The 24,262-nt window shown below is 58.4% G+C and overlaps 3 protein-coding genes across 5 annotated transcripts; 1 reads left to right on the forward strand and 2 right to left on the reverse strand.

Moving 5' to 3' along the window:
- Nucleotides 1–183: 183 nt before the first annotated feature.
- NAXE (NAD(P)HX epimerase) lies at nt 184–2,150 on the forward strand. Of its 2 annotated transcripts, none has more exons than XM_086628337.1 (6): nt 184–359; nt 789–901; nt 933–1,113; nt 1,229–1,349; nt 1,435–1,582; nt 1,665–2,150. In XM_086628337.1, exons 1-6 carry the CDS (start codon nt 184–186, stop codon nt 1,865–1,867), a joined length of 942 nt encoding a protein of 313 aa, XP_086484463.1. In that variant the 3' UTR covers nt 1,868–2,150. The 2 variants fall into 2 exon arrangements, with proteins under 2 accessions (XP_086484463.1, XP_086484464.1); XM_086628338.1 differs by having other exon boundaries at nt 789–897; nt 998–1,108; nt 1,236–1,349.
- A 252-nt stretch (nt 2,151–2,402) lies between these two features.
- On the reverse strand, nt 2,403–4,508 carry GPATCH4 (G-patch domain containing 4). 2 transcript variants are annotated; one of them, XM_086628336.1, is made up of 8 exons: nt 4,439–4,508; nt 4,245–4,318; nt 4,060–4,152; nt 3,737–3,844; nt 3,481–3,590; nt 3,293–3,343; nt 2,915–3,161; nt 2,403–2,776 (listed from the first exon to the last, which is right to left on the reverse strand). In XM_086628336.1, the coding sequence occupies exons 1-8, from the start codon at nt 4,506–4,508 to the stop codon at nt 2,543–2,545; spliced, it is 987 nt and encodes a 328-aa protein (XP_086484462.1). In that variant the 3' UTR covers nt 2,403–2,542. The 2 variants fall into 2 exon arrangements, with proteins under 2 accessions (XP_086484462.1, XP_086484460.1); XM_086628334.1 differs by having other exon boundaries at nt 2,403–3,161.
- Nucleotides 4,509–12,380: 7,872 nt separating this feature from the next.
- On the reverse strand, nt 12,381–24,182 carry UBQLN4 (ubiquilin 4). Its single transcript, XM_086628333.1, is given in 12 exon segments — nt 12,381–13,609; nt 14,052–14,229; nt 14,858–14,973; nt 15,567–15,650; nt 16,101–16,240; nt 16,628–16,687; nt 16,690–16,852; nt 17,536–17,694; nt 18,929–19,191; nt 19,484–19,689; nt 21,909–22,060; nt 24,027–24,182. Coding segments are annotated over 12 exon segments (1,830 nt in total). The 3' UTR covers nt 12,381–13,456.
- Between the last annotated feature and the right edge of the window lie 80 nt (nt 24,183–24,262).

Consider the following 24,262-nt stretch of genomic DNA (forward strand, 5'->3'; position numbering starts at 1 on the left):
GCCCCCGGGACCGCGGGCTCCGAGCCCGGGGCCGCCCCGCGCCACGGGGATGGGCGCTCCACCCCGGCACCGCGGGCTCTGAGCCCGGCACCGCCCCGCGCCACGGGGATGGGCGCTCCACCCCGGCACCGCCCCCGCGCCTGCTCCGTACCGAGCCGCGCCGTGCCGAGCCGGGCCCGCCGCATGCCGGGGCCGCGGGCGCTGCTGGGGCTGGGACTGGGGCTACTGGTGGCGGCTGGGCGCTGCCCGAACCGGGGCTGGGGCTGGAACCGGAGCTGGGAGCGGGACCGGTGCCGCCCCCACCGCGCCATGCACGGGCCCAGCGCGGGGCCCGGCCCGCGGGGGCTCCGCTTCCTCGGGTAGGGCGGCGGAGGGGGCGTGCGGGGACCCGGGGGGGTGCGAAAAGCGCGGGGGGGGGGTCGAAAATTGCGGGAGCGTCCGGAGGGTGGTGGAGGGTGCGGGGGATGTTTGGGGGTCCGTAGGATGCGGGGGGGAGGGGGGGGGAAGGACCAGGATGAAGTGAGGCATGGGGCGCAGGGGGGGGTAACAGAGTAGAGTGAGGGGCACGGGGGGCAGGACGCGATGGGTGGGGGCTGCAGAGGGGCCGGGCAGGACGCGCAGGGGGGTGGGTGGGGGGTGCTCAGCACGGGGAGCTGGACCCCGTCCTCCCCCCCCCCCCCCCCCCCCCGCACTCGCTGGTGCTTTGCAAAGTCGAGGGGATGGCAGCAGCCCCCGACCCCTCCGAGCCGGGGTCCGAGGCCCCCGGGGGTGCCATCCTCCCTCCCCAGGCAGGAGGAGGCTCAGGCCATCGACCAGGAGCTCTTCACCGAGTACAAGTTCAGCGTGGACCAGCTGATGGAGCTGGCAGGGCTGAGCTGTGCCACCGCCATCGCCAAGGTGGGTGCACGAGGGGCAGGCGGTGGTCTCGGCAGCACCCCGCGGCCCGGCCCCGCTCCCCTGGCATAACCAGAACCCTACGCCTCCTGTCCCGTGCCAGGCCTACCCACCCAGCTCCTTCACCACCAGCCAGCCCACCGTGCTGGTCGTGTGCGGGCCGGGGAACAACGGCGGCGACGGCTTGGTCTGCGCCCGGCACCTGAAAATGTTTGTGAGTCCCTCGCGTAGGCGGCTGCCCGCTCCCCCCAGGGAGGGTGCCAGTCTCCGTGCACCCCTGTACCCGCAAATTTTGGGGTCCCGGCTGCTCCTGGTACCCGAGGTCCCTCCTGCTCTTGCAGGGCTACGAGCCGACCGTGTATTACCCCAAGCGCCCCACCAAGCCCCTCTTTGAAGGTCTGACCACCCAGTGCCAGAAGATGGACATCCCCTTCCTCCCGGAGTTCCCAGCCGAGGTGAGGAGCAGCCCCTGGCAAGGAAGCAGCCGCCCTCGGAGTGGTGCCCGGGGCTGGATTTCACCCGCTGCCTTCCCCGCCGCAGGCTGGGCTCATCGATGAGCTCTACGGGCTGGTGGTGGATGCCATTTTCGGGTTCAGCTTCAAGGGAGCGGTGCGGGAGCCCTTCGGCAGCATCCTCAGCACCCTGGAGCGCATCACGGTGCCCATCGCCAGCATCGACATCCCTTCGGGTGAGTAACGGCTGGACCCGCGGGAGGAAGGTGCCTGGCTGGGGTCTTCCTCGCTGCAGCCTGGCCTCGGGGCTTGTTGCAGGCTGGGACGTGGAGAAGGGGAAGGCGGATGGTCTCCAGCCCGACATGCTCATCTCGCTGACGGCACCCAAGAAGGCGGCGATGCATTTCGCCGGCCGCTACCACTTCCTCGGGGGCAGGTTTGTGCCCGCTGCGCTGCAGGAGAAATACGCTTTAAACCTGCCCCCGTACCCCGAGACGGACTGCGTCCTGCAGCTCACCTAGGGCTGGGGCTCCAAGGGGCTCGGGGTGCAGGGCAAGGCTTTGGCACAGCAGATCAGGGCCTCATTCCGCCAAAGCTGCACGTCTCTGCTAGGAGGATGCTCAGCACCTCACTGGGCATCAGTCCTACCCAGCTCTGCCAGCAGGATAAAGCCCCCAGAAGCTTGGAACTGACGGGGCAGCTGCCAGGTGGGCTCTGTTTGGGGTTGCCACCTAAAATCCAAGTGCTTCTAGGTAAGGATGCGATCCAGGATCCACACCTTGCACTTTGCAATAGTTTCACTGCAATAAAGATTTATTCAATCCTGAATAAAATATCTCAAAAATAAAATACCCTTGAAAAAATATCTCAGTGCTCTGTTGGGTCCGTTCCCTTGTGTCCCTCGGTGACAGACCCACGGCAAACAGGTCCCTGCCCCAGGGACTGGTGGGAACTGGGGTCCCCCCCAACAGAAGGAAGGCTCAGGGAGTGAAATAAAAGCTTGATCCAGCTCCAGACCAACCAGTCTCAGCCCAGTATCCCAACGCAGTGAACACGCAGCTGGGCCACAGCGCTGGGCTCCACTGGGGAAGAGCCCCGAGCGCCCCTGGGCACCTGCCAGCACCAGTGGGCAGGATCAGGACCCTCACAGCCAGATGGTACCAGCAGCTGCACAGCGTGGCAGCCTTGGCCCTCGATCACTCTGGCTCCCTCTTCCTCTTCTTCCTCTTCTTCCTGGGCCTTTGCCCAGTCTGGTCTAGCCCATCTGTGTCTTCTAGAGGTACCTCTGTCTCAGCTGGCTCTTCTTTGTCCTCCTCCTCCTTCTGCTTCTTCTTCTTCTTCCTCTTCACGATCTTCCCATCCTCTTCTGCCACCTCTTCTTCTCCGCTTAGCTCCTGCTTCTTCTTCTTCTTCTTCTTCCTCTTCACGACCTTCCCATCCTCTTCTGCCACCTCTTCTTCTCCGCTTAGCTCCTGCTTCTTCTTCTTCTTCCTCTTCACGACCTTCCCATCCTCTTCTGCCACCTCTTCTTCTCCACTTAGCTCCTGGTTCTTTTTCCTCTTCATGACCTTCCCTTCCTCTCCTGCCACCTCCTCTTCTCTGCGTGGCTCCTGGCTCTGCAGCACCTCAGGATCGGCTCCGTCCTTACACTGTTTCCTTTTCTTCTTCTTGCGTTTTTCCTGCCTCCCTGCTGGGGGGCTGCTCTCCGGGGGTCCATGCTCTGCCTCCTCGTGTCGGTATGTGGCCAAGAAGGCTCGCTCCTGCTCCTCCAGGCGCGCCAGCTTGGCGTTCATGGTCAGGCCGTGGCGGGCACCCCTGCAACGATTGTGGGCAGCCGGGGTCTGGCACCTCCCCTGCCAAAGAACGTGCCCCCCAGCCCAGCCTGCTCAAAAGCCCCTGCCAGGAGGGGGGAGAACCCAATTGTGCAGCCCCCACCACCCACTTACTTGTGTGCCGTGCGGCCCCCACACGCTCGCATCAGCTCCTCATCCGTCAGCCTGCGGGACACGGACAAGACGTGTCACCCTCGGCACTGGGGGGAGCGCAGTCCAGACTGGGACTCCCCCTCCCAGCCCTCGTCCCTCCCCACTGCTGTGTTGTGGGGACGGGGCACGTACTGCTGCCCCCGCCTCACCTCCTGGCTGAAGAGAGGTCCAGCTTCTCCTCCTCCTCCTCTTCCTCGCTGCTCTCTGAGCCAGTGGGCAGCTTCGTGGGCTCCTCCCCGCGTGCTGTGAGCGTGGCCGACTGCAGAGGGGCCGTCAGAAAGGGGGGACAAGGAAAAGGGGGCCCTGGGGGCCACAGCAGCGAGGGGCTGGGGGGGGTGCAGAGTTCCCAGCACCATTCGCGGAGGCGTCAGCAGCTCCCGGAGCCGCGTCCCCAGGGCCGGTTACCTTCACGAAGCGGCCGTAGAGCATGGCGCCCGCGCTGCCAGCCTTGCGGGGCTTCTTAGTGCTGATCTCGACCCCCTGCTCGGAAAGCGTCTTCATGGAGATGCCATCCTTGAGGGAGAGAGATGCAGGAGCGCTTTCCCCGAGGGGCATCGCCCCCTCCAGCAGCACCCCTCTGCCACCACGGCCCCTGCGCACGGCGCTGCGCGCTGTTAGGGGCTGTGGGGGCACATGGCGGCGGCGCAAAGGCCACCGAAGGGGCCACCGGGGCCACCGAAGCCCTTCCCTGCCCTCAACCCCACCGGGGTGCCCTCCAGCCCTCCTACCTGCCCGGCCTCCACCGCGATGTTGGCGGCCGCCTTGTTGAAGACGTGGTCCCACCAGTGGAACGAGAACGGCTCCGCCGCGTCGTGTCCCACCTGCGGGGGGTGCACAGGGGCCACCGACACGGCTGCGGGCGGCGGCAGCGGCCGGGCCCGAGCGCCCGCGGGGCGGGGGGGGCCGCACTCACCCCCGCCGTGTCGCACTTCACCTTCACCCGGATGGCCTCGGCGATGCCGTCCTGCCGCTTCCCCAGCCCCTGCCCTGCGGACACGGCGTCAGTCACGGCAGCGGCTCCCGCGGAGCCCCCGCGCCCACCGGGGCGGCCACGGGATGGCGGGCCGGGGGGGGGGGGGGGGGGGGGGTACCCGGGCCAGCCCCCACCTCGCCGCCAGCCGTGCCGCCGCAGCTGGCTCTCCGCGAACCGCATCCCGCGGCCCGCCGGGGCGCTCATGGCGGCGCGTCCCGGTGGGTCCCGCCCGGTGCCGCCGCCCGCCCCACGCTGCCGGCAGGGAGCGCGGACTGCGCATGCGCGCGGTTGGGGGCGGCGATCTGCGCAGGCGCACGCCGGTGGCGGCGCGGCCGGCGGGAAGGTGGTTCTGCGCATGCGCGCGCGGCGCGGCCGGGAGCGCGATGGGGGGGGGGGGGGGGGGGCGGTGCGCGCGCACGAACAGGCGGGCGGGGGCACACACACGTGCGCGCGCACACACGTGCAGACAGCTGCGCGCACACGTATGCAAAAACATGCACGCGCATGTGCTCACGTGCGTGCACACGCGTGCAAACGTGCGTGCACACGCGTGTGCAAAGCACGTGTGCGCGCACATGCACATGCGTGCACCCACCCATGCCCACCAGCTGAGCACCACACACACCAGCCGGGTTTGCCGTAGGAACACGCGTGCAGCTCCCCGTGCGTTGCACACACACGCGCCGTAGGAACACGCGTGCAGCTCCCCGTGCGTTGCACACACACACGCCATAGGAACACATGTGCAGCTCCCCGTGCATTGCACACACACACGCCATAGGAACACATGTGCAGCTCCCCGTGCATTGCACACACACACACCATAGGAACACATGTGCAGCTCCCCGTGCATTGCACACACACACACCGTAGGAACACGTGTGCAGCTCCCCGTGCGTTGCACACACACACGCTGTAGGAACACGTGTGCAGCTCCCCATGCGTTGCACACACACACACTGTAGGAACACGCGTGCAGCTCCCCGTGCGTTGCACACACACACGCCAGAGGAACACGCGTGCAGCTCCCCATGCGTTGCACACACACACGCCGTAGGAACACGCGTGCAGCTCCCCGTGCATTGCACACACACACACGCCGTAGGAACACGCGTGCAGCTCCCCGTGCATTGCACACACACACATGGCAGAGGAACACGCGTGCAGCTCCCCGTGCATTGCACACACACGTGCCGGAGGAACACGTGTGCAGCTCCCTGTGCATTGCACACACACACACACAGCGTTTTCCACGCTGGTGCGTTTGCATGGCTCACACCTGCTCCCTGCATGCTGTTTGCACACACGCCGCTCCCCGTGCGTTTGCACGGCACGCGTGCCAGCTGCTCGCTGCCCGCTTTGCACACGCGCCAGTGCTGCTGCGTGCGGGCTGGGGGCAGAGGGGGCTCTGCAGCCTCAGAGGGTGCGTGTGCACGTGCACGTGTGCCCACGCAGGGACGTGTGCCCAGCCGACGGCGCAGCACGGCGCTTGGCCCCACAGCTGGGGGCTGTTTGCGTCTCTCTAGGGCCGTGCAGTGGGCAGGGGCCCGATCCTGAGCAAGCGCCATGTCCCCTGTGCCCCCCATACTCACAGCCCCGCGGCCACCCAGCCCCGTCCCTCGTGCATCACGCAGCTGGGCCAGGCCAAGCCAGCTCCGTCCTTGTCCCCCCCAGCTCCGTCCCTTCACCAGCTGCCACTCAACGCTGTCACCAAGGCCAGCCTGCTGCCAGGCCAGTCTCGCTGTAAGACTCCCAGCCGCTGGCAGCTGCTGGCACCCTGGCTTTGGGTGCGCCTGCAAAGCTGGGGGCACCCCGCTCTGGCACCCCCTGCCCCGCCGTCCAGGGGGTCCAGCCTGGGTGACGCTGCAGGGATGGAGACGTGCACCCATGGCGTGTCCCCTCCGTCTCCCTTTGCTCCAGCAAAGCTGCGCTTCCCAAAGCAAGAAGAGGACGTGGTCCTGGGGACGGGCAGCGTGTGCGGGGGTGTCCTCGTGCAAACGTCTCAGCCTCCCTGCGCGGCTGCTCCCACCGTGCCCCGGCTGGGCAGGAGCAGCCCCGAGCTGCCCCAAGCTCCTGCACATCACTGTTCTGCCGACACGAGCTGGGAGAGTCACGGCAGAGGATGGACAACCAGCCCCGAGGTGAGCAGGTGTACGACGGGGTGTGCACAGGGTGTGCAGTGTGCCAGGTGTGCAACGGGGTCTACAGGGTGTGCACGGGGTGTGCTGTGCAACAGGGTGTGGGGCGTGCCAGGTGTGCAATGGGGTCTACAGGGTGTGCATGGGGTGTGCTGTGCAACAGGGTGTGCACAGGATGTGTGGTGTGCAACGAGGTCTACAGGGTGTGCACGGGGTGTGCTGTGCAACAAGAGTGTGCACAGGGTGTGCGGCGTGCCAGGTGTGCAATGGGGTCTATGGGGTGTGCTGTGCAACAGGGTGTGCAACGTGCCAGGTGTGCCATGGGGTCTATGGGGTGTGCTGTGCAACAGGGTGTGCAGCGTGCCAGGTGTGCAATGGGTCTATGGGGTGTGCTGTGCAACAGGGTGTGCAACGTGCCAGGTGTGCCATGGGGTCTATGGGGTGTGCTGTGCAACAGGGTGTGCAACGTGTCAGGTGTGCAATGGGTCTATGGGGTGTGCTGTGCAACAGGGTGCATGACGGGGCGAGTGGCACGCGAGGCGTGCAATGGGGGGGGTACAGGTGTGCACTGTGCAATCAGGTGTGTGGCAGCGCGTGCACGGGGCACGTAGCACGCAAGGCATGCAGCGGGGCACATGTGGTGCACGTGCTGTGCAACAGGGTGTGCCCACATACAGCCAAGATGCCAACTCTGTACTTTGCACCGCTGCAACCGTTGCACCCAGCGGCGTTCCGCTGGCACGGCTGACGGGGGCGAGGGACATGCCCTCCCCGGCTCCAGCCCCGTGAGCATCGCGCTCCTGCATCTCCCAGCGCTTTGCTTTCCCACCCAGCCCGGCATCCCAGTGCCTGCCTCCTTCCCCTCCTGCTCCCCTTGACAAGGGCACTGGGGGGCTTAGTGCCAGGGTCGTGCCAAGCCAGGAGACGGCAGCAGCCTTGGCTGCTCCGTATTTCACTGCTATCAGCTCTGTCTGCCGGGATTAAAAAAAGCAGCAATAACCTTCATGGAGCAGCTGTCTCACGGCCGTGCTCCGGCTGGGCCTCATGGGGCAGGGAAACTGAGGCAGCAAGGATGGGAATATTCCCACCAGGGCACCCAGGAAAACACGAGCAGGGCAGGAGTGAACATCCCAGCACCACAAAATCTGCCAAAAGCAGCGGAAACCCTTCCCGGAGAGGCGTGGTGGGCACGGGAGGTTTCTCCTCCGTCCCTGCCAGAGACAGGGCTGGAGCTCCCAGTGACAGCCGGGGCTCCCGAACAGGAGATGGGGGCCGAGCTGCGGCTCAGACCCATCGCTGGCACCGGGGCGAGTACCCTGGGCACAACCACTCTCCTTTATGCCACCGCCACCAAGGGCTGCGCAGCCCCTCTGGCACCCCGGACCCTCTCCCGGTGCCCGTTAGAAACCCCTTGGGTTTTGCAGGTGGCACAGCCCCTCGTGCACCCATGGGTGCCAGCACAGGGGCACCAACCAGCCCCAGCCTAACCCTACACGGGGCCATATAGAGACACGCAGAGCCGGAGGGAAGGGCAGCTGCCCAAACACCACCCCTCTCCCTTTCTCTCTCCGCAGGGCAGCTCCGGCCAGGCTCCCTGGGCACCCCTTCGCTGCCCACACGTCCTTCAGCCCCGAGGCAGGCTGGAAGACTTGTGATTTTGTTGTTTCCCAGATCAAGGGCAGCAAACAACAAATCCCAGTCTCCGCCCTGCCCTGGGCACAGGCTCCACGACTCCAGCACAACCCACCCCGCCAACTGGGAATGCTGCGGTGGCGTGCAAACCCCAGCGAAACGTGGCCAGGACTGGGCTGGCAGCTGCGGGGAACGAGGTATCAACTTGCTGGAGAAATTAAAAATAAACCGAGTCAGAGCAACGCGAACACGGACCTGACCGGGACACGGTCGTGTCCTGCTGGCAGGCGGCCGAGCGAGCTGGCAGTGTCCCAGCCTCTCTAAAATCATGGCTTTTCTGCCCTGAAATACTGGAATTGAGTGAAAATTCCACGGAAAATGTGGAGTTGAGCAGAGGCGGCCACGGAGCATCGCTGAGCCTGCTCTACCTCCAGCCCTTCCTTAGGGCTCCCGTGGCTGAGCAAAGATGCTGCTGCAGCAGTTCAATATACACCCACATACATATATATGGGTGTATATATATTTTTTTCCAAGTTATCCCACTCCATGACCTCCTAACCCTGGCAGATTTCCCTGCTGACCTGCCTCTTGCAGCACACTCCGAAGTTATTAACTTTAACAGGAGCCAGTTTGAACTCGCACCCCATAATCAGGGCTGTGGCCGTAAGAAACAGCCCGTGTCGTGGCCAGGGACCTTAGTAATAAAAAATGGTTTCTTGAAAGAAATTTGGACGTTCGTTCCCTGCAATATCTCCCCTCCTCCACGTTTAAGAGGTTTGATTTTGATGTTGAAAGTGCTGCATTTGGTTATTGGGGGAAAGGGCTGCGGTTCTCCTCCAGGGAGGGGGGGAAGAATAAAGTGAAAATAAGTCCTTGACAGCAGAAATCTCTCCCAATCCATCAGCCAGATTTGCCACGACCTGCTGAGGAAATCGCTCCTTCCATTCCATTTTAAAGGAATTAATTCTCTTTATTGGAGAAAAACGAGAGGAAACAGCCAGCAAGGAACACCGTGGGCAATTCCTGCGGGAAGGAGAGAGAGGGCAGCGAGAAAGTGCGATTGTTCTTTTGAAAGAGGGCTTTTGAGCAGCACGTTACTGGGGATTAGGGAAAGCTCTCTGGAGGGGATTAGGGTTTCACTAAAAAGCTCCCTTCTCACCAGCCTTCAAAGCTGCCTTTTCCTCCCAAGGCTGGGCCGAGCAAAGGTGAGCCCCAAATTCCCAAATTCCCATAAGGATACCAGGGCTGGAACAGCTGCATCCATCACCCCTCCAGGCTCATCTGACCACAGCCCCTTCCTCCTGCCAGCGACCTGTGGGTGCCACAAGCCCTTCCCTCCCAGTTTGTCTCCCCCGTTCTGAGAAGGGGGAAAAGCTGCTGCTCCCAGTACCCTGCCCAGTGCCAACTGGAGGCTCCCAGACAGGCGCAGGGCAGCACTCTGAGCTCAGCGCTTCATCCCACGTGTGGGCACAGGTGGATCACGACACTTTTTTGCTCCCGGAGGACTAAGGAGGACTGGAGCACCAGTTGTAGCAGCTCCAGGGAAGAGAGTGCTCCGCACGACCCTGGGGAAATAACTCCTGTAAGGGCTGAGGGGTGGCTCACCAGCGCAGAGCATTTCCCTGAGCTCATCCTCTTCCTCATGGGGAGGAGCACCTGCTCCCCCCTCTGCATCGCTTCAAATCCGGAATCCAGCCGGCTGCTCTGCACAAGTCTGGCAAAGCTGCTCCGAGAGCGCGGAGGGTGGCAGCTTTGCCCAATTGCCCGGGGGAAGCTGGAGAGTTGGGAGATGACCATGGGATGCAGAGAGATGCTGAAGGCTGGAGATAGCAGGCTGCCCTCTTGTCTTCATTTCAACACCTTGGCTGGTGGGCTGGCAGCAGGTGAGGAATGATCTCCGGCTGACCTCGGAGCGGATGCTACGACACGGAGAGACAGCAGAAATAGGTTTTCCTGCTTAAACGAGCAGAGAGACACTGAGGACTGAATGGCCTGTGATGGCTCAGCATTTCTTCCTCCTCCTCCTCCTCGCTTCTCCCCTAGATAGATGACAACTATAATCCTCCTCCTACGGGAAGCTCTAGAATGGCTTCCGCACACTTGCCGCGGTCCAGAGCCCTCTCTGGAAAACCAGGAATTTGGCTTAAGGAAAAAAAAATATCCTAGCAAGAACTTCTACAAGCAGCACGTTAATTCTGCTCAATCATTCCCGCAGCCTGCCCACGCTGCCAGCAGGATCCCTCCCACCACGTGGGTTATTTCCAGCCGCCTCTGCTCCCGGGCACCGAGCGGCCAGCCCAGCTCTGCTTCGGCCTCATCCCAGCGAGGATGAAGCATCACCAACCCTGCTCCATCGCGCCGGACCGAGCCACCGGCCACGGCCTCACAGGAGCCCTCCCTCTCCATTGCTTTGGACTCAGTGGACACCCTCTGCCTCTCCCGAGTCCTTCTTAATATCAGAAGCGGAGGAAAAAGTCACAATCCTCCGTCCTGCGAGCACGCAGCACACCAGTTGCCCTCACTGTGGTGGGATTTACACACCAGCACACCTTGCTAGCAGCGCGCTGGAAGGGCTGTTTCTGACCAGTCACAGGGTTTTGTTTTTCAAAGAAGTTCAGATGCACAAGAAGGACACGGAGCTGCTGGAGCGAGGCCAGAGGAGGCCATGGAGATGATGGGAGGGCTGGAGCACCTCTGCTCTGGAGACAGGCTGGGAGAGTTGGGGCTGTTCAGCCTGGAGAAGAGAAGGCTCCGGGGAGACCTTCCAGCACCTCCCCGTGCCTAAAGGGGCTACAGGAAAGCTGGAGAGGGGCTTTGGACATGGGGGTGTGGTGATAGGACACGGGGCAATGGATTTAAACTGAAAGAGGGGAGATTTAGATTAGATATAAGGCAGAAATTTTCCCCTCTGAGGGTGGTGAGGCACTGGACCAGGTTGCCCAGAGAAGCTGTGGCTGCCCCATCCCTGGAAGTCTTCAAGGCCAGGTTGGATGGGACTTGGAGCAACCTGGTGTAGTGGAGGGCGTCCCTGCCCATGGCAGGGGGGTTGGAACTGGATGATCTTTGAGGTCCCTTCCAACCCAAACCATTCCATGACTCTATGATTCTATGCAGAGCACAACTGTCCCAAAGCTGGGGCACATTTCCACGCCCCGTGGCCCAGCGGCACCACTTCTCCTTCCAGCTGCCTCCTCTGCTCCCTCTCCCTCACCTGGTTACCCCATCCTCTGTCCGCAACTCCCACAAGCGCATTCCTTGCAAGAGCTGGCTTGCACGGGGACGGAGCCTTCGCAGAGATAAACAGACCTTCGTGCAGGCAAAGGACATGTGCCAAATCTAGGAGATCACAAAGGCTCTTTAAAAGCTCATTTTTAGCTGCAAAGCAGCCGAATTCCAACATTAGGAAAGAGCTCTGACCCTGCCGGTGCCAGCAGGAACTCCAGCACCCATCCTTACCCAAATTCTTTTCACATTTGCAGAGAGATTGCAAAAAGAATCCCACGCAGCCTCCCAGAGAAGAGATTAAAGGTAGGCTTTCTGAATTCTCCTCCAAAAAACCCTTCTGCAACGCACACACACGGAGGCAGGAGCATTTCCAGCCCGCACGCACTCCCGTGTTTTCTCCAGCAACCGCTGCTCCACCTACACTCTCCAACATCACCATATTGATAGATCCCATCTCAAACCCCGAAACAAGCTGGGTGCAGCAGGTTTTACCGGTATACAGGAAAGCAGCGCTGGGATTCCTCCCGTCCCCTCTCCCTACCCAATCCTCTCCTACCAAAAGAACCTTTAAAAAAAACAAAAAACACAAACAAAACCAGAATAGTAACACCCAGCTAACAGCAAGCACCGTGCCTGCTACAGAAAAGCAGAGGTAAAATCCACCGAGGACAGAGCTGCCCAGGGGGACCTGGGCATGGGCACCATCCAGCTGCAAGCAAACATCTCTGGGATCAGCAGAAGAACCTGCTGCCTTCTTAAATCCTGTGCCATCAGGGCAGCCAAGTACAGCAGAATGACCCAGTAGCCTTTAGCTTGTCCTGCACATGTTGGAGAACCCCGAATTCAAAGGAAGCTCCAAAACGGGCATGTTTAGGGCAAGATTTTGGACGTGCATCATTTCCGAAGTGTCAGCAAGGCTTCCTGGCACACGAGGGAAGGATGCCCGGCCAGGTGGGCAGCTGCATGGCACCCCACGCTGTCTGCAAGAGGTAAGGATGGGAGACAAGACAGGTTAATCACAACGAGGGGAACTCGGGCAGCTTCGGCGTGGCAATCAAGGAAGATACATGGAGTGCAGGGAGACAGATGGTTGTGCGCATTTATTTTTCCTTTGATAAAAATGGTATGCAAATTACACAGCCATGGAGGCTCTTGGGAAAGTATCACCCTGCTGGTCCTCGGGGAGCTTCTTGGAGAGTCATAACATTCAAACACACCAAAATGGGGGGAGGGGGGAATGGAAGATGGATCTAAACTGGGAAGAACATGAACTTCAACATTTTCCAGTGAAGCGAAAAAGATTGTTAACCTTATTTTTCAATTTCCTTTTTTGTTTTCACACTTTCAGAAATGAGCCTACTGAGCACAAGAGTCAACAAACCCCTGACAGCACCGCACAAGAACTAAATTCCTCGGGCAGAAACACACCTTCCAAACACGTTCTTCTGCACGGCACGTTCAACTCAAGTTCCAGAACAGCAAGCCTGATCTCTGAAGTCATCCAGGCTCCTTTACACCGTCTCAAGAGCGTAAAGAGGCCGTACTTCAAACGCAGTTTTCATGCACATTAACCCCCTACCAGGAGATCAGAGGCACCTGTGTGCAAGGGACACAGGCTCAGTTCATCCAATGGAACATTAAGACAAATAACGTCAGAAATTTCCAGGTCATTTCAATTTTTCTTTTGATCCATTCCCAATAAGATGCTGGGAGAAATAATCAAAACCCAAACTCGGCTCGAGTTTTAAATATTTGCCTGAAAGGAGGGCTAGAGGAGGGAATCATGTACAGTTAAAATCAAGCTACTCAAAACACAATCATTCAGGTAAGTAACTAGAAGTATCGCCTCTACCATCTAGAGAGAGAGAGAGAGAGAGAGAGAGAGAAGAGTGTCTGAGACAGAGGGCATATTTAGGAAAAAATACACATCTGAAGTCTCTGTGGCCACGATGAGAACTGGAATCCACATACAAGCCAGTTAAAGAGCGTTTCAACATGAAATCTTAACTTAGTAGGAAGGTCAGGGGTTAAGCTGTATCTTTTTGTTTTAAATACATGGACAGCTGTCAGATATGAAAAATGACGGCGGGCTTTCCTGAAAGATCCCCATGTGTATGGATGCGTGTGCTGACGCCTGCGGGGCAGCATGACAGGAGTTTAGGAAGGCTGGGAGCCCAGCAGTCTCTCAATAGCTGCATTGATGTCTCCACCAGTGGCAATCAGTGCCTGGAGGTTGGCCTCCCGGTTGATGAAGCCCATGGCGTTCAGCTGCTCCAGCTGCTGTTGGAATCGCACTTCAGGGCTCTGCGCCTGCAGAGGGAAAGGACAAAGGCCTTAGAGTCAGAGAGCAGAGATCAACGTCCAACATGGGCAGGGCCAGCAGGGACCCTGAGCTCAGCTTTAGGTGTATCAAAACACTCCAGGCTCATTTAGAGACGTTACCCACCGCCCCACACTGCCACGAGCTTTGGCACAGCAGCCACACCGCACCCAGTTAGTCCCAGTTCCGTACCTACAGTGACAGCAGCACTGGGAGGAAGATCCCTGACACTTCTTAGCTTCAAACCTGTGCAAAGGGTGACTACACTCCAAAGAATTAGCCAGCCTGACACACCAAACTCAGCACAAAGCACCAAAGCCAAGGGAGACGGGTTGGGCACCACATCCCTAGAGTGGGGTGGGATCAGGACAACCTCTGGCTCACCCTGGAGATGCCCTCCCCAGATGCAGCATGCAGCTGGGCATTACATACTTGAGAGTTTCCTCCGGCCAACAGCTGGATCATCTGCTGCATGAGCTGCTGTTGGGGGTTACCACCCCCAGCTGGAGAGGCACTGGCCGGCGTCGAAGCGGAGGGAACGGGGTTCTCCGGGATTGTGCTTCCTCCTGTGGAGGACGGGGGCATTCGAGGCATGCCGAAGGAGCCGAGGCTGCAGAGAAAGGCAGGGGGCACTCAGAGGCGAGCTGGCACTTCTGGGTGCCCCCTGAGAGCCAGGCAGCATGGCAACCAGCAGGCTCTGCCAGGCTGCCCCTCGCTGAGGTCCATACTACAGGACAACTTTGTAGATTAAACCGGCTGCGTTTGTATCCTGGTCACACACGGCACTGGGAGCAAGTGATCCTAACAGAGGTGCGGGCCTGAAAGGAACTGCAGAGACTGAACGTGACCCTCGCTGCCAGAGAGCAGAAGGCCTGAGGGCTGCCAGCAAACCAGTTTGCCCCAACGTAGCAACCCAACCTCGTGGCTGTGCATCTCACACTGTTCTCCAGAGATAAAATTCTTGAGTTCGGCTGATACCGAATACGGCAAACAAAAGATGGGGGAGGGACCAAGCGGTTTCCAAACCTTTTCTCCAAAAGGAAAGGGTCAAGGACTTCCCGCGTGAAGTACGATCAAGCAAAAAGTGCTAATTAGCTGGAGCTCACAGAGGCACAGACAGGCAGAAGTCCCCACGACAGAATGCCCTCAGCAGATCTCCTCGACGAACAGCTAGCCTGCCTGCTGGTACCAGGGATGCCAGCTCTGCCTGCAGAAACCCACTCCGAAGCGCTTGTTACCTTGGCACTAGTCCTGGGGCCTCCGTTTGCAGCGTCTGGAGTCCCTGCTGGATCTGGAGGAGCGCCTGCATGGCGCGGGGGTTGGTGAGAATGGAGAGGGAGTCTGGGTTCTGCATCTGGGAACAAAGGCCAAAGGCATAGTGGTACCAAACAGCGAGAGATCCAGCAGCTTTAAATTGAAAACCAGCAGAGAGCTGCACCTCTCGCCCCGCAGCCAGAGCAAACCTGTGAGTCTGGCTCCTCCTCCGAGGCTCCAGACCGCAGGGCTCATCTACAGAGGCACTCACAGAGTTTAGATCAAATTTCCTGAATGAACTAAGTGAATCAGATTAGAACTGGGGGCACACGCCTTTGGAATTGAAGTGATTTCATTTGATTTACCTGAGTGAACCAGTTGCTCTAGCACAATTACCTCTTAACTTTTGTAAACTCGTTACAGCGAGAGACTGTCCACACGGGGGTTTCGTGGAGCTTAACTAGTCTAATTTGAAGTCCACCTCTGGGTAATTTAGATGACTTCATTTAGATTGCCTTGCCTAAACAAGCTCCTCCGTGCAAACCCCTTTCTTTCACAGCCCAAACCACCCCAGCCCACACGCTTCCTAGTCCGCTTGACCAAGCAGCTGAGATACTCCCTTTCCTACAGAGGACGGAAAAGCTCTGGAGCCCAGAGGCTGAGAGCAGCACAGGGCCAGACAGGGGCCTTTACCTGCTGCAGGAAGACAGGGAGCTGAAGGCGGAGCTGTTCTTGAAGCTGTGGATTCCCAGCAAAGAGGGGGACATTTACCATGATCTAGCAAGAGACAGCACACGTAGGTAGGGTCAGAGGGCTGCTGCCACTGGCTGTTAAGCCCTACGTAACTAAGCCACGAAGAGCAAGTCAGTCACGCCCCTGACTCCCTCCCTGGGCTTTCAACATGTTCCCCTGGCTAACGGTGACTGAAACAGGACAGCTCAGCTCCTGGCAGCAGTGCTGAACAGGGGCCACTTGGCCACAGGCAGAAAGGAGAGCCATTCCCATGTCCCTTGGAAAGCCACCTCTTTGGTGAGGGGCTCTGCTGAGACACAGGGTTCAGTACTGTGACTGCCTGCGAGCTACGGAGAAACGCAAGAAAACTGTCTGTATTCACTCAGCACTCCAGTTTCTGCAAGAGGAACCAATCCAACTACAGAAGCAGACTGGTCTCGCAGGCACTGTGCTCAGGGCCTGTCTGACAACAGAAGACAACTGCAACACTTTTACCTGTGCTGCAAAGTCCGGGTTTTGGGCAAGAGTTTGCATCATGCTCCGCATGTAAGGGGCGGAGATCATGTTCTGCATCAGCTGAGGGTTTTCGGAAATCTGCTGCAGGAGTCCTTGCATCTCTGGGCTGTTAAACATGCCTGCATGGGGAAAGGGAAGAGAAGGCAAAGGAAAACCCCTTACAAGCCTGAGCACAGCTGCAATGCCTGAAATACAACATGACATAACAGCAACGCCTTTACTTCATCCTCTGGCCAACAGCGAATACTGCTGCCGACAGGCGCGGTGGTGCTTTGCTTGCCCCTCTCCCGTGCTCTCCAGGGTGGCAGGGACATCGGAGTTCCCAAAGTAACCCACCCACAGGCACACCAGAAATAACCCCTTTGTGCTCACAACTAGGCTAGAATCCTTCATCTGGAGAGCAGCCACGGACAGGCCCTCAAATGCCAGAGGGAAGCACCCTCCAAGGAAGTCTGGGTGACCTGTTCGGTCGGTAGCACCCTCTGGTTCCTCTCTTGCTTACGTACCAGCCCCAATGCCAGCAGCGTTCAGCCCAAAGGGGTTGGATACAGTCGGTGTGCTTTGGTGGTTGCTGAGCCAGTGCTCCCTTCACTGCTGGGTGCCTGGCTCTGGGAAGCAGGGGGCGTGGGGCTCCAAGGGTTCGGTAACGGCTCTCTGTTCTCCGTCCGCAAAGGCTGAGAGCTTGAGCTATCAGAGTTCCCCGTCAAGGAAGAGAAAGGATTGTTGCCAAACTAGGGAAAAAGAAAAGAGAAATAGCTGCACTCAGCTCCAGCAGAGAACGTCGGACTAGCCCCACCACTGCTGGAGGCAGGGAACAGCTGACCACATCCACTCAGGTCCAGAATTTGCTAACCACGTGCCATAAATCGCCTCCTGAGAAATCGGTAATTCCCAACACACCTCGCTCAGAAACAGACCAGGCTCGAGAAGCGGCCAGAGCCCTAGACTGGGCTCCCAAACATCCATGTAAAACCAGCACCCGGACATACCAGTAGGTAATGTTAGCCTGGAGTATGTCTGCACAGCCTTCTGCAGACAGACCTGCGCTCGCTCCTGCTGAGCTCCAAGCCAGCTGGACCCCAGCCAGCTCCAATCCGACAGCGTCAGGCTCGAGCTAATGCAGCAAGCCGGGCTGAGCGCTAACGAAGCGATGGGGCCTTGCACCAGCGATGGCTGGCATCCAGCACGCTTGCAGAGCGAAGGAGCGAGGGCAGGTCTCTGCTCAGACACACCACACCGTGCGAGGAAAAGCAGATGCCAGGCACTGCGCCACGTTCATGGTTGCATCCATCTAGAGTGGAGGGGATGCACAGCCGTGCCTTGGGAAGGCTGCCCAGTTAGCACGGGGGGCAGGGAAAGACCCCTTCCCCATGCTCGGCACACGACACCCCACTCACAGGAGCGCAGCCCATACCTGCTCCCTGGCTGCGCTGAACATGGGCTCCTGGATGTCCGTGTACATCCGGCGCAGGGCGTTGTATCCTCCTGGAATGCTCTCGAGGTTACTCAAAGCACGGTCCTGGTTCCGCATCATCTCCTGCATCATGGCAGGGTTACGAGCCAACTCCATTGTCTGGGAGAAGGAGGAAAATGGGGAAAGCTCAGGCCCATGTGCACCATGGCAGACTGGAGCGGATCGAAAGACCAGTTAGCAGCCCAGTGGCATTCTACTGATCTACCAGCCAAGCACTGAAAGAGTTAAATCTCAGCTCCCAGAGAAAGAGTCTAATTAAACCCGTTTCACAGCCAGAGAGCAGAGAGATCATTTATCCAAGCAAAGGGAGCCCAGGGATCCTGGCTCCTCCCATCCTTGCTCAGCTCTCTTCCTTCTCAACCTCGATTCGGCTGGATGAGAGTGTTTTGTTTCTAAGCAGCATCAGGACATCCAAACATTCAGCATCCGTATGTTCCCACTCCAAGCAGATGGACTGCATTCAAAAACCAAGAAGGTGGAAGAGACTGGATCCTTCCCATTCCAAGAAAACAAAGAAATTCACCCTCTCCACACTCCTGATGGGTCTCCCCTGCACAAGGAACATCCAGATCTGACTTGAGGAGCCGCTTAAGTACGGATCATTCACAATTTAGCCCTGCAGCTCTGGAATTTCAGGTATGGCCAACACAGTTGAAAGAAAGATAACTGGAAAGCAGATGGAAACTAGGCTTACTCAGCAACAACCCAGAAAGACCTCCTGACAAGTCTTCCTGGGGGAAGAGCAGAGTCCTGTCAAGGGCTATTTAACACTCAGGGTCTCGCTCATCCCTTATGCTTCCCTTCCAACAAACCTTCGGTCTTCCAGATAGCCAGTCCTCCAGGGCATGGGTGCCCTCTGCTCTGGGACCATACAGGAAATCGAGACCTCTAGGATCCTGGCCTAGGACTAGTGCTCGCACTGATACAGGTAGTAAAACACTGACTGTGCAGCTCTGTAGCCTGCACTTCATCTATCAAGAGAAAGAGAGAGAAAAAAGAAGCTTTTGCAGGAGCTTCACTTCTCCATGGCTGCTTTTGCTCCCATTCCTGTATGCAGCACGCTAGGATGACCCCAGCATCCTCTTTTGCCCAATAACTGAAGGATTTGATAGCCCTGAAAGGGAGATAAGAGCTGCAAGTACGTGGGTTGAGTACTCAGTACTCACACAGCTCAAGACCACCATCTGTTTGCGGGGAGCTTACAGAAGGAAGGAAGAGATCTCTCAAATCCCTGATCTGGCACTCACACACTCCCTTTGGAGAGCAGACACTGAAGCTGGTCCACAAAGATGCTCTTGAAGATGCTTCAAACAGGTCTGGCGTGTTGACTCACCTGCCTCATGAGCTCGGGGTTATTCAGCATGTGGCTTATCTCCGGATTTCGCTCCATGAGCTGCTGCATCTGGGGATTGGCCATGATCATCTGTCTCATAAGGTCAGGGTTAGACATCATGTTCTGCACCAAGGGATTCTCCATGATCTGAGAAAGCATCTCTGGGTTGGACATCAGCTGCCGCTGCATCTGCTGCTGGAGCTCCATGAAGTTGGCAGAGCCCATCCCAAGGTTGCCCAGCCCAGTGATGCCACCAAAACCAGCTGGAGAGGGAACAACACATGGGGAGAGAGGCGTGAGTCAGTAACTGTCGGCAGCTGCAAAAAGAGGACAAGCACATCAGCTGACCTGCACCCACACCGACCTAGGGGTATCCATTATTCCTACAGATCTGAGGGAGGACACCTCCTACACATGCTTCCCCAAGGGCTCCGGCATTATCGTGAGCGGGAAAACTGAGGTATGCCAGGGAAAACGACTCATGCAAAGCCTGCAGCAAGCAGAGACAACTACAGAGGTCAAGAAGCCCTTGACCTTCTCACAGCCATCACTTACACAGGATGGACGTAGCACTATTGGGGCCTCCATCTCCAGCACCTCCCATGGTCCCTGACCCACTGCTCCGCCTGCTGCCGCTTCCCGCGTCAGAAACGGCGCTGCTGGATGTGGAAGGCTGAGAGGAGGCGGCAGGAGAGGAAGGGGTTGCGGTGGGGGCAGAAGCAGCGGTGGGGGCAGAAGCAGCAGACGTTGAATCTTGAACCCTGCAAAGAAACAAAAGCAGGCATTAAACTCCTGAGGTTCAGGACCGGAGAGGGGACACGGGATGGGGACCGAGCCTCCCTTTGCGCCTGTCGCCCCCCCAGCAGCCAGCTCTGGCTGCTTCCATGCCTGCCTGCACAGCTGTGCTCCCAGCTGCTGGAATCTGCCTCCCATCCTGATGCACAACAGCCCCTGACACTCATCCTGGCCCACACGAAGTGGCTGGACTGGTCTTACCCCAAGTTGTATCTAACTCTTCCTTGAATCACACTCAGCTATTTACCTCGGCTATATCCTTGAGCAATGAGTTTGCTCCAAACAGGAAAATCCTCCTGCTGCTCCCACAGAAACCACAGGAGGTTACAGCAGGGCTAGTGCATGGGGCAAACAAGAATATGCTTTTCTGCAAGTCCTCCCATACACTGAATATTCCTATCGCTGCCCCTGGGGGCAAAAATAAGTATCAGCATTGCTCTGCAGGTAGGGAAACCAAGGCACAAGGTGAAGAGCTGTGAAATTATTCCACAAAATTCACTTTATTCACCTCAAATAAGAAATGCCATTATGCCACTGACAAGTAAATAGGAACAATGATTTCCTGATTTTTTTTTTTCCCCCCCAAACCAAGGGTTTTTTCCAAACCATTCCTTTCTCTGACTCCCCTTCCTTTTCCACTCTTATTCTAGGACTTGAAAAAAAACAAACCTCAAGGTCCCTGTCCACTTTCCAGACTCACCTGACTGCTGCTGAAAACCAGCAGCCACCAAGAGGCAGGCAGAGAGTGGGGAAACAAAGTAAATAGGAAGCTGAACGAAAAAGGAAGGAGGAAGCTGGAGAAAGGTCACTTGGTTTCTCTCAGCACAGGAAGAGGCTGTAATGCCTGCAGTAAGCACTTCTCTGCGACTAGTAGTGGGGAGAAAAAAAAAAATAGCAACCCAGGACAGCTCTCTCGTGAACCATTTCAAAGGGTAAATAAGAACCACAGTTGGCTGCGGAGACAGAAGTAAACAGCATCAGGCTACCTGGAGATGCGGGATCCAGAAAGGCCTCCTGCAGAAGCTGACAATACATGTGCTTGTCGTTGTAAAAAAGAGGGGGGAAAAAAGAAAAAAAAAAAAAAAAAAAAGCACTAATCTTTACTAAGCCAGCTCTCCCAGGGGACAGCAGAACTGCACAAAGAGACACAGCCCTGTCAGCTCACCGGGAGCTCGACTGGACTGCAGCAGGGAGCCCAAGAATCACAGAATCATGGAATCACAGACCATCCAGTTCCAACCCCCCTGCCATGGGCAGGGACACCCGCCACTACACCAGGTTGCCCAAAGCCTCATCCAACCTGGCCTTGAACACTTCCAGGGATGGGGCAGCCACAGCTTCTCTGGGCAACCTGTGCCAGTGCCTCACCACCCTCAGAGGGAAGAATTTCTTCCTTAGATCCCATCGAAATCTCCCCTCTTTCAGTTTAAAGCCATTGCCCCGTGTCCCATCACTCCACACCCGTGTCCAAAGCCCCTCTCCAGCTTTCCTGGAGCCCCTTTAGGTACTGGAAGGTGCTGGAAGGTCTCCCCGGAGCCTTCTCTTCTCCAGGCTGAACAGCCCCAACTCTCCCAGCCTGTCTCCAGAGCAGAGGTGCTCCAGCCCTTGCATCATCTCCGTGGCCTCCTCTGGCCCTGCTCCAACAGCTCCATGTCCTTCTGCTGTTGGGGCCCCCAGAGCTGAAGGCAGCACTGCAGGGGGGTCTCAAGGAGCAGAGCAGAGGGGCAGAATCCCCTCCCTCAACCTGCTGCCCACACAACATTAAGTACTATTAACTACTAACAGTAGTTTCTGTTACCAGTGACTTATCTTTGTTAGAACTAGTATCAAGTTCCAACGGGTTCTTTCAGAACTCAAAACACACAAAGCACAAAATAGACAAGTTGTGTTAAAGAAGAGTCGACCCCGTTGGGTACGTGTCACAAACTTACACAGCTGTGTAACCTAGAGAAAAGACAAGCTGAGTGATAACCCCACCACTGCATGGCAAAGCTGTGGCAGGGAGAGAGCCTGGGAGAGTTCTCCTGCCGGATCACCACTGCCAGACTCGCACACATCCCAAAGCCGGCACTCCGGCCTCGCACAGGTCCTCTGCTTCCATCACCGACGGGGCAGAAACGCTCCACCATCGTTTATTCCCACCATCCACTCACCCTCAGCCCCCCGAGACGGAACAGTTCCTTACTTCTGTGGCGTTTTAATGACCAAGTGCACAGTCAGCCCATCTTTGATCCCATGTTGATTCAACGTGTCTCCATCCTTGAGGATCTTCCCAGCAAAGATCAGAACCAGCTGATCCTGTTTGGCTTTAAACCGTCTGGAAATCTCTTCTTTGAACTGAAAAACAAACAAAGCCTTTTTCAGGCAAAGGATGGAGACCAGAAGTTTAAAGTTGATACTCCAGGTATCATATCCACTATAAAACCAGGATAAGGAACTGACAGACCTCCAGCACCTCACCCAGAAAGAGCCCGGGCAGGTACCAGTTCAGTCACTAGTTGCTGAGGATGGCCAAGACATTACGGGGAAAAAAAAAAAAAATAAAAGACAAGCTCTACACTTCCAAAATGTGGAGTAAATTTCCGAAAGAACAGAGCAATTACCTCAGGAAGAGCTGAAGGCTTCCAAAGCAAGATCAAGTGTCTCTCTTAGGTCTAATCCAAATACACCATTTATCCTCTGAATGACTGAACCTTTTTTTTGCCTCTGCTCATCTGATTTTTTTTCCTAAGGAAAGCCCAACTCTGATTTAATACAGGACAGAACTCTACGGAAAAGGGAACAATCCTTTATCAGCCAATGGAAACAAACTAGGTCTTCTCCAATTCCTATTTCTGCAGCTGAATTCCCTACGAGAACGCCGCACCACGCAGCACTGCCACCTCTTCCTTAGTGTGTGATGGGGTGGGATTAACACCTGCCAAAGAGATCCTCACTGCCAGCCCAGATGGGGCATTCCCAAGCTGATCTGTGAGGAAAAAAAGCATTTGGAAGCCACAAACTATAGGAAATCCAGAGGGAAAGGCCAGGAGGAAAAAAGAAGCACACACCTGTCCCAGAGGAGCTCGCAGCCTTCGCACCAGAACCCTCAAAACCACCTGGGAGAAGGTGGCCCTGAGCCCCACGTTGTCCTGGCTGCAAAGCTCCGTGCTCCTTTCTGCACAAAGCCATCACATAACATCCCGTTTACACCACCGGGCTCTCAGGAGCTGGCCAGGAAGGCTGCACGTCCCGCAGCCCCTGCCTACCCCCTGGCTCTGCTCCCCCCGAGATCTCCGCCAGGTCCTTCACGCCACAGCCTCGTGCCCTGCGCTGCACAGCACGGTGTGCAGCCAGCCAAGAGTCGTGCCGGTAACACCCTGCCCCAGTGGGCACAGCCACTTCGGCAGTGCTTGTGCCAGTCCTTGCCAATTCCAGCCCCTTCCCATTCGCCCCACGCGGCTCCCTCGCAGGAGCGGACCCCTCCAGCCCACACGTGGGCTGATGTTCGCCTTCCTCTGCCCCAGAGACTTGCCCAGCCCCTCTCCTCTTGGCCCCCAACGTCCAGACTCACCGCACGACATCCCGCTGCCTCCCTCCAGGCAGCCCCACACGCACTCGTCCAGCTCAGCCCCCAAAGCCCATTGTCCCCACACCAACCACTCCAGGAACACCTTCCCTGCCCGTCCTCGCACAGCCCAGCCCCTGTGCCGAGCACCCAGACCCCCACCCCAATCTTTCCCACCCCTCTCCCCACAGCCACCACCCACCCCAAAGCTTTCCTCACGACCGCTCCCCACAAAGCCACTCTTCCTCACGCACACCCCTCCCACATCCCACAAACCGTCCTGTTTTCGACAGCCACGAACCTCCCCCCCCCCCCCGATCACCCCCAGGACCATCTCCCCCCACCCCAGAACTGCCCCTATTCCGTCAGCTCCCCACTCAAAGACCCCCCCGAGCTTCCCTGGAGCACCTGCCCTCACCCAGGTCTCCTCGCTGCCACCAGGCCCCAAAGGCCAGGGGTGCCCCCCAGCCTCTCCGACTCCCCCCAACCTGGAGCCAGGGCTCCAAAAGCCCTCCGAGTCCCTCTGCCCCCCCCCGCAACCCAAACCCACCTTCCCGCACTCCTCAGGGCCCCGCCTCCCTCACACCCCCTCCAAAGTCCTCCCCCCCTGCCCAGAGCCATGTCCCTCCCCACGAAGCCCTCGCACTCCGCCGCCCAGCCCGTCACCCCGCCCAAACCGGCCCCCTCAGCCCCTCACCCCTAGGCCGGGCCCCCCCCTCACCCCTCCGCACCCCCCAGGCCCGCCCCCGCCCCCACCTCGCGCACGGAGGCGCCGTCCGCGATGACGATCTCCTCCTTGTCCTTGGGGGTCTTCACCGTGACGCGGATGAGAGCCCCACCGGGGCCGCCCAGCCCCGCCTCGCCCTCCCCGCCGGGGCCGGGCCCGCCGCCGCCGCCGCTCGGCTCCGCCATCTTCACCGCCCGCCCGGGCCGCCGCCAGAGAAAGGCGGCGCGCGCCGCCGCGCGACAGAGCGGCGCCCCGGCGTCCCCCC

The sequence above is a fragment of the Tauraco erythrolophus genome, chromosome 30, assembly GCF_009769465.1.
Source record: "Tauraco erythrolophus isolate bTauEry1 chromosome 30, bTauEry1.pri, whole genome shotgun sequence".
In the NCBI taxonomy this organism is placed as follows: domain Eukaryota; kingdom Metazoa; phylum Chordata; class Aves; order Musophagiformes; family Musophagidae; genus Tauraco; species Tauraco erythrolophus.

Excerpts from the sequence above, each read along its gene's own strand:
- GPATCH4 (XM_086628334.1), bottom strand. The coding sequence starts at position 4,508 with ATGAGCGCCCCGGCGGGCCGCGGGATGCGGTTCGCGGAGAGCCAGCTG. Across the intron at positions 4,319-4,438 it reads GCGGCACGGCTGGCGGCGAG|GGCAGGGGCTGGGGAAGCGG; the intron begins GTGGGGGCTGGC and ends CCGTGTCCGCAG. Across the intron at positions 4,153-4,244 it reads TGAAGTGCGACACGGCGGGG|GTGGGACACGACGCGGCGGA; the intron begins GTGAGTGCGGCC and ends CACCCCCCGCAG.
- NAXE (XM_086628337.1), top strand. The coding sequence starts at position 184 with ATGCCGGGGCCGCGGGCGCTGCTGGGGCTGGGACTGGGGCTACTGGTG. Across the intron at positions 902-932 it reads CACCGCCATCGCCAAGGTGG|CACCCCGCGGCCCGGCCCCG; the intron begins GTGCACGAGGGG and ends TGGTCTCGGCAG. Across the intron at positions 1,583-1,664 it reads CAGCATCGACATCCCTTCGG|GCTGGGACGTGGAGAAGGGG; the intron begins GTGAGTAACGGC and ends GGCTTGTTGCAG.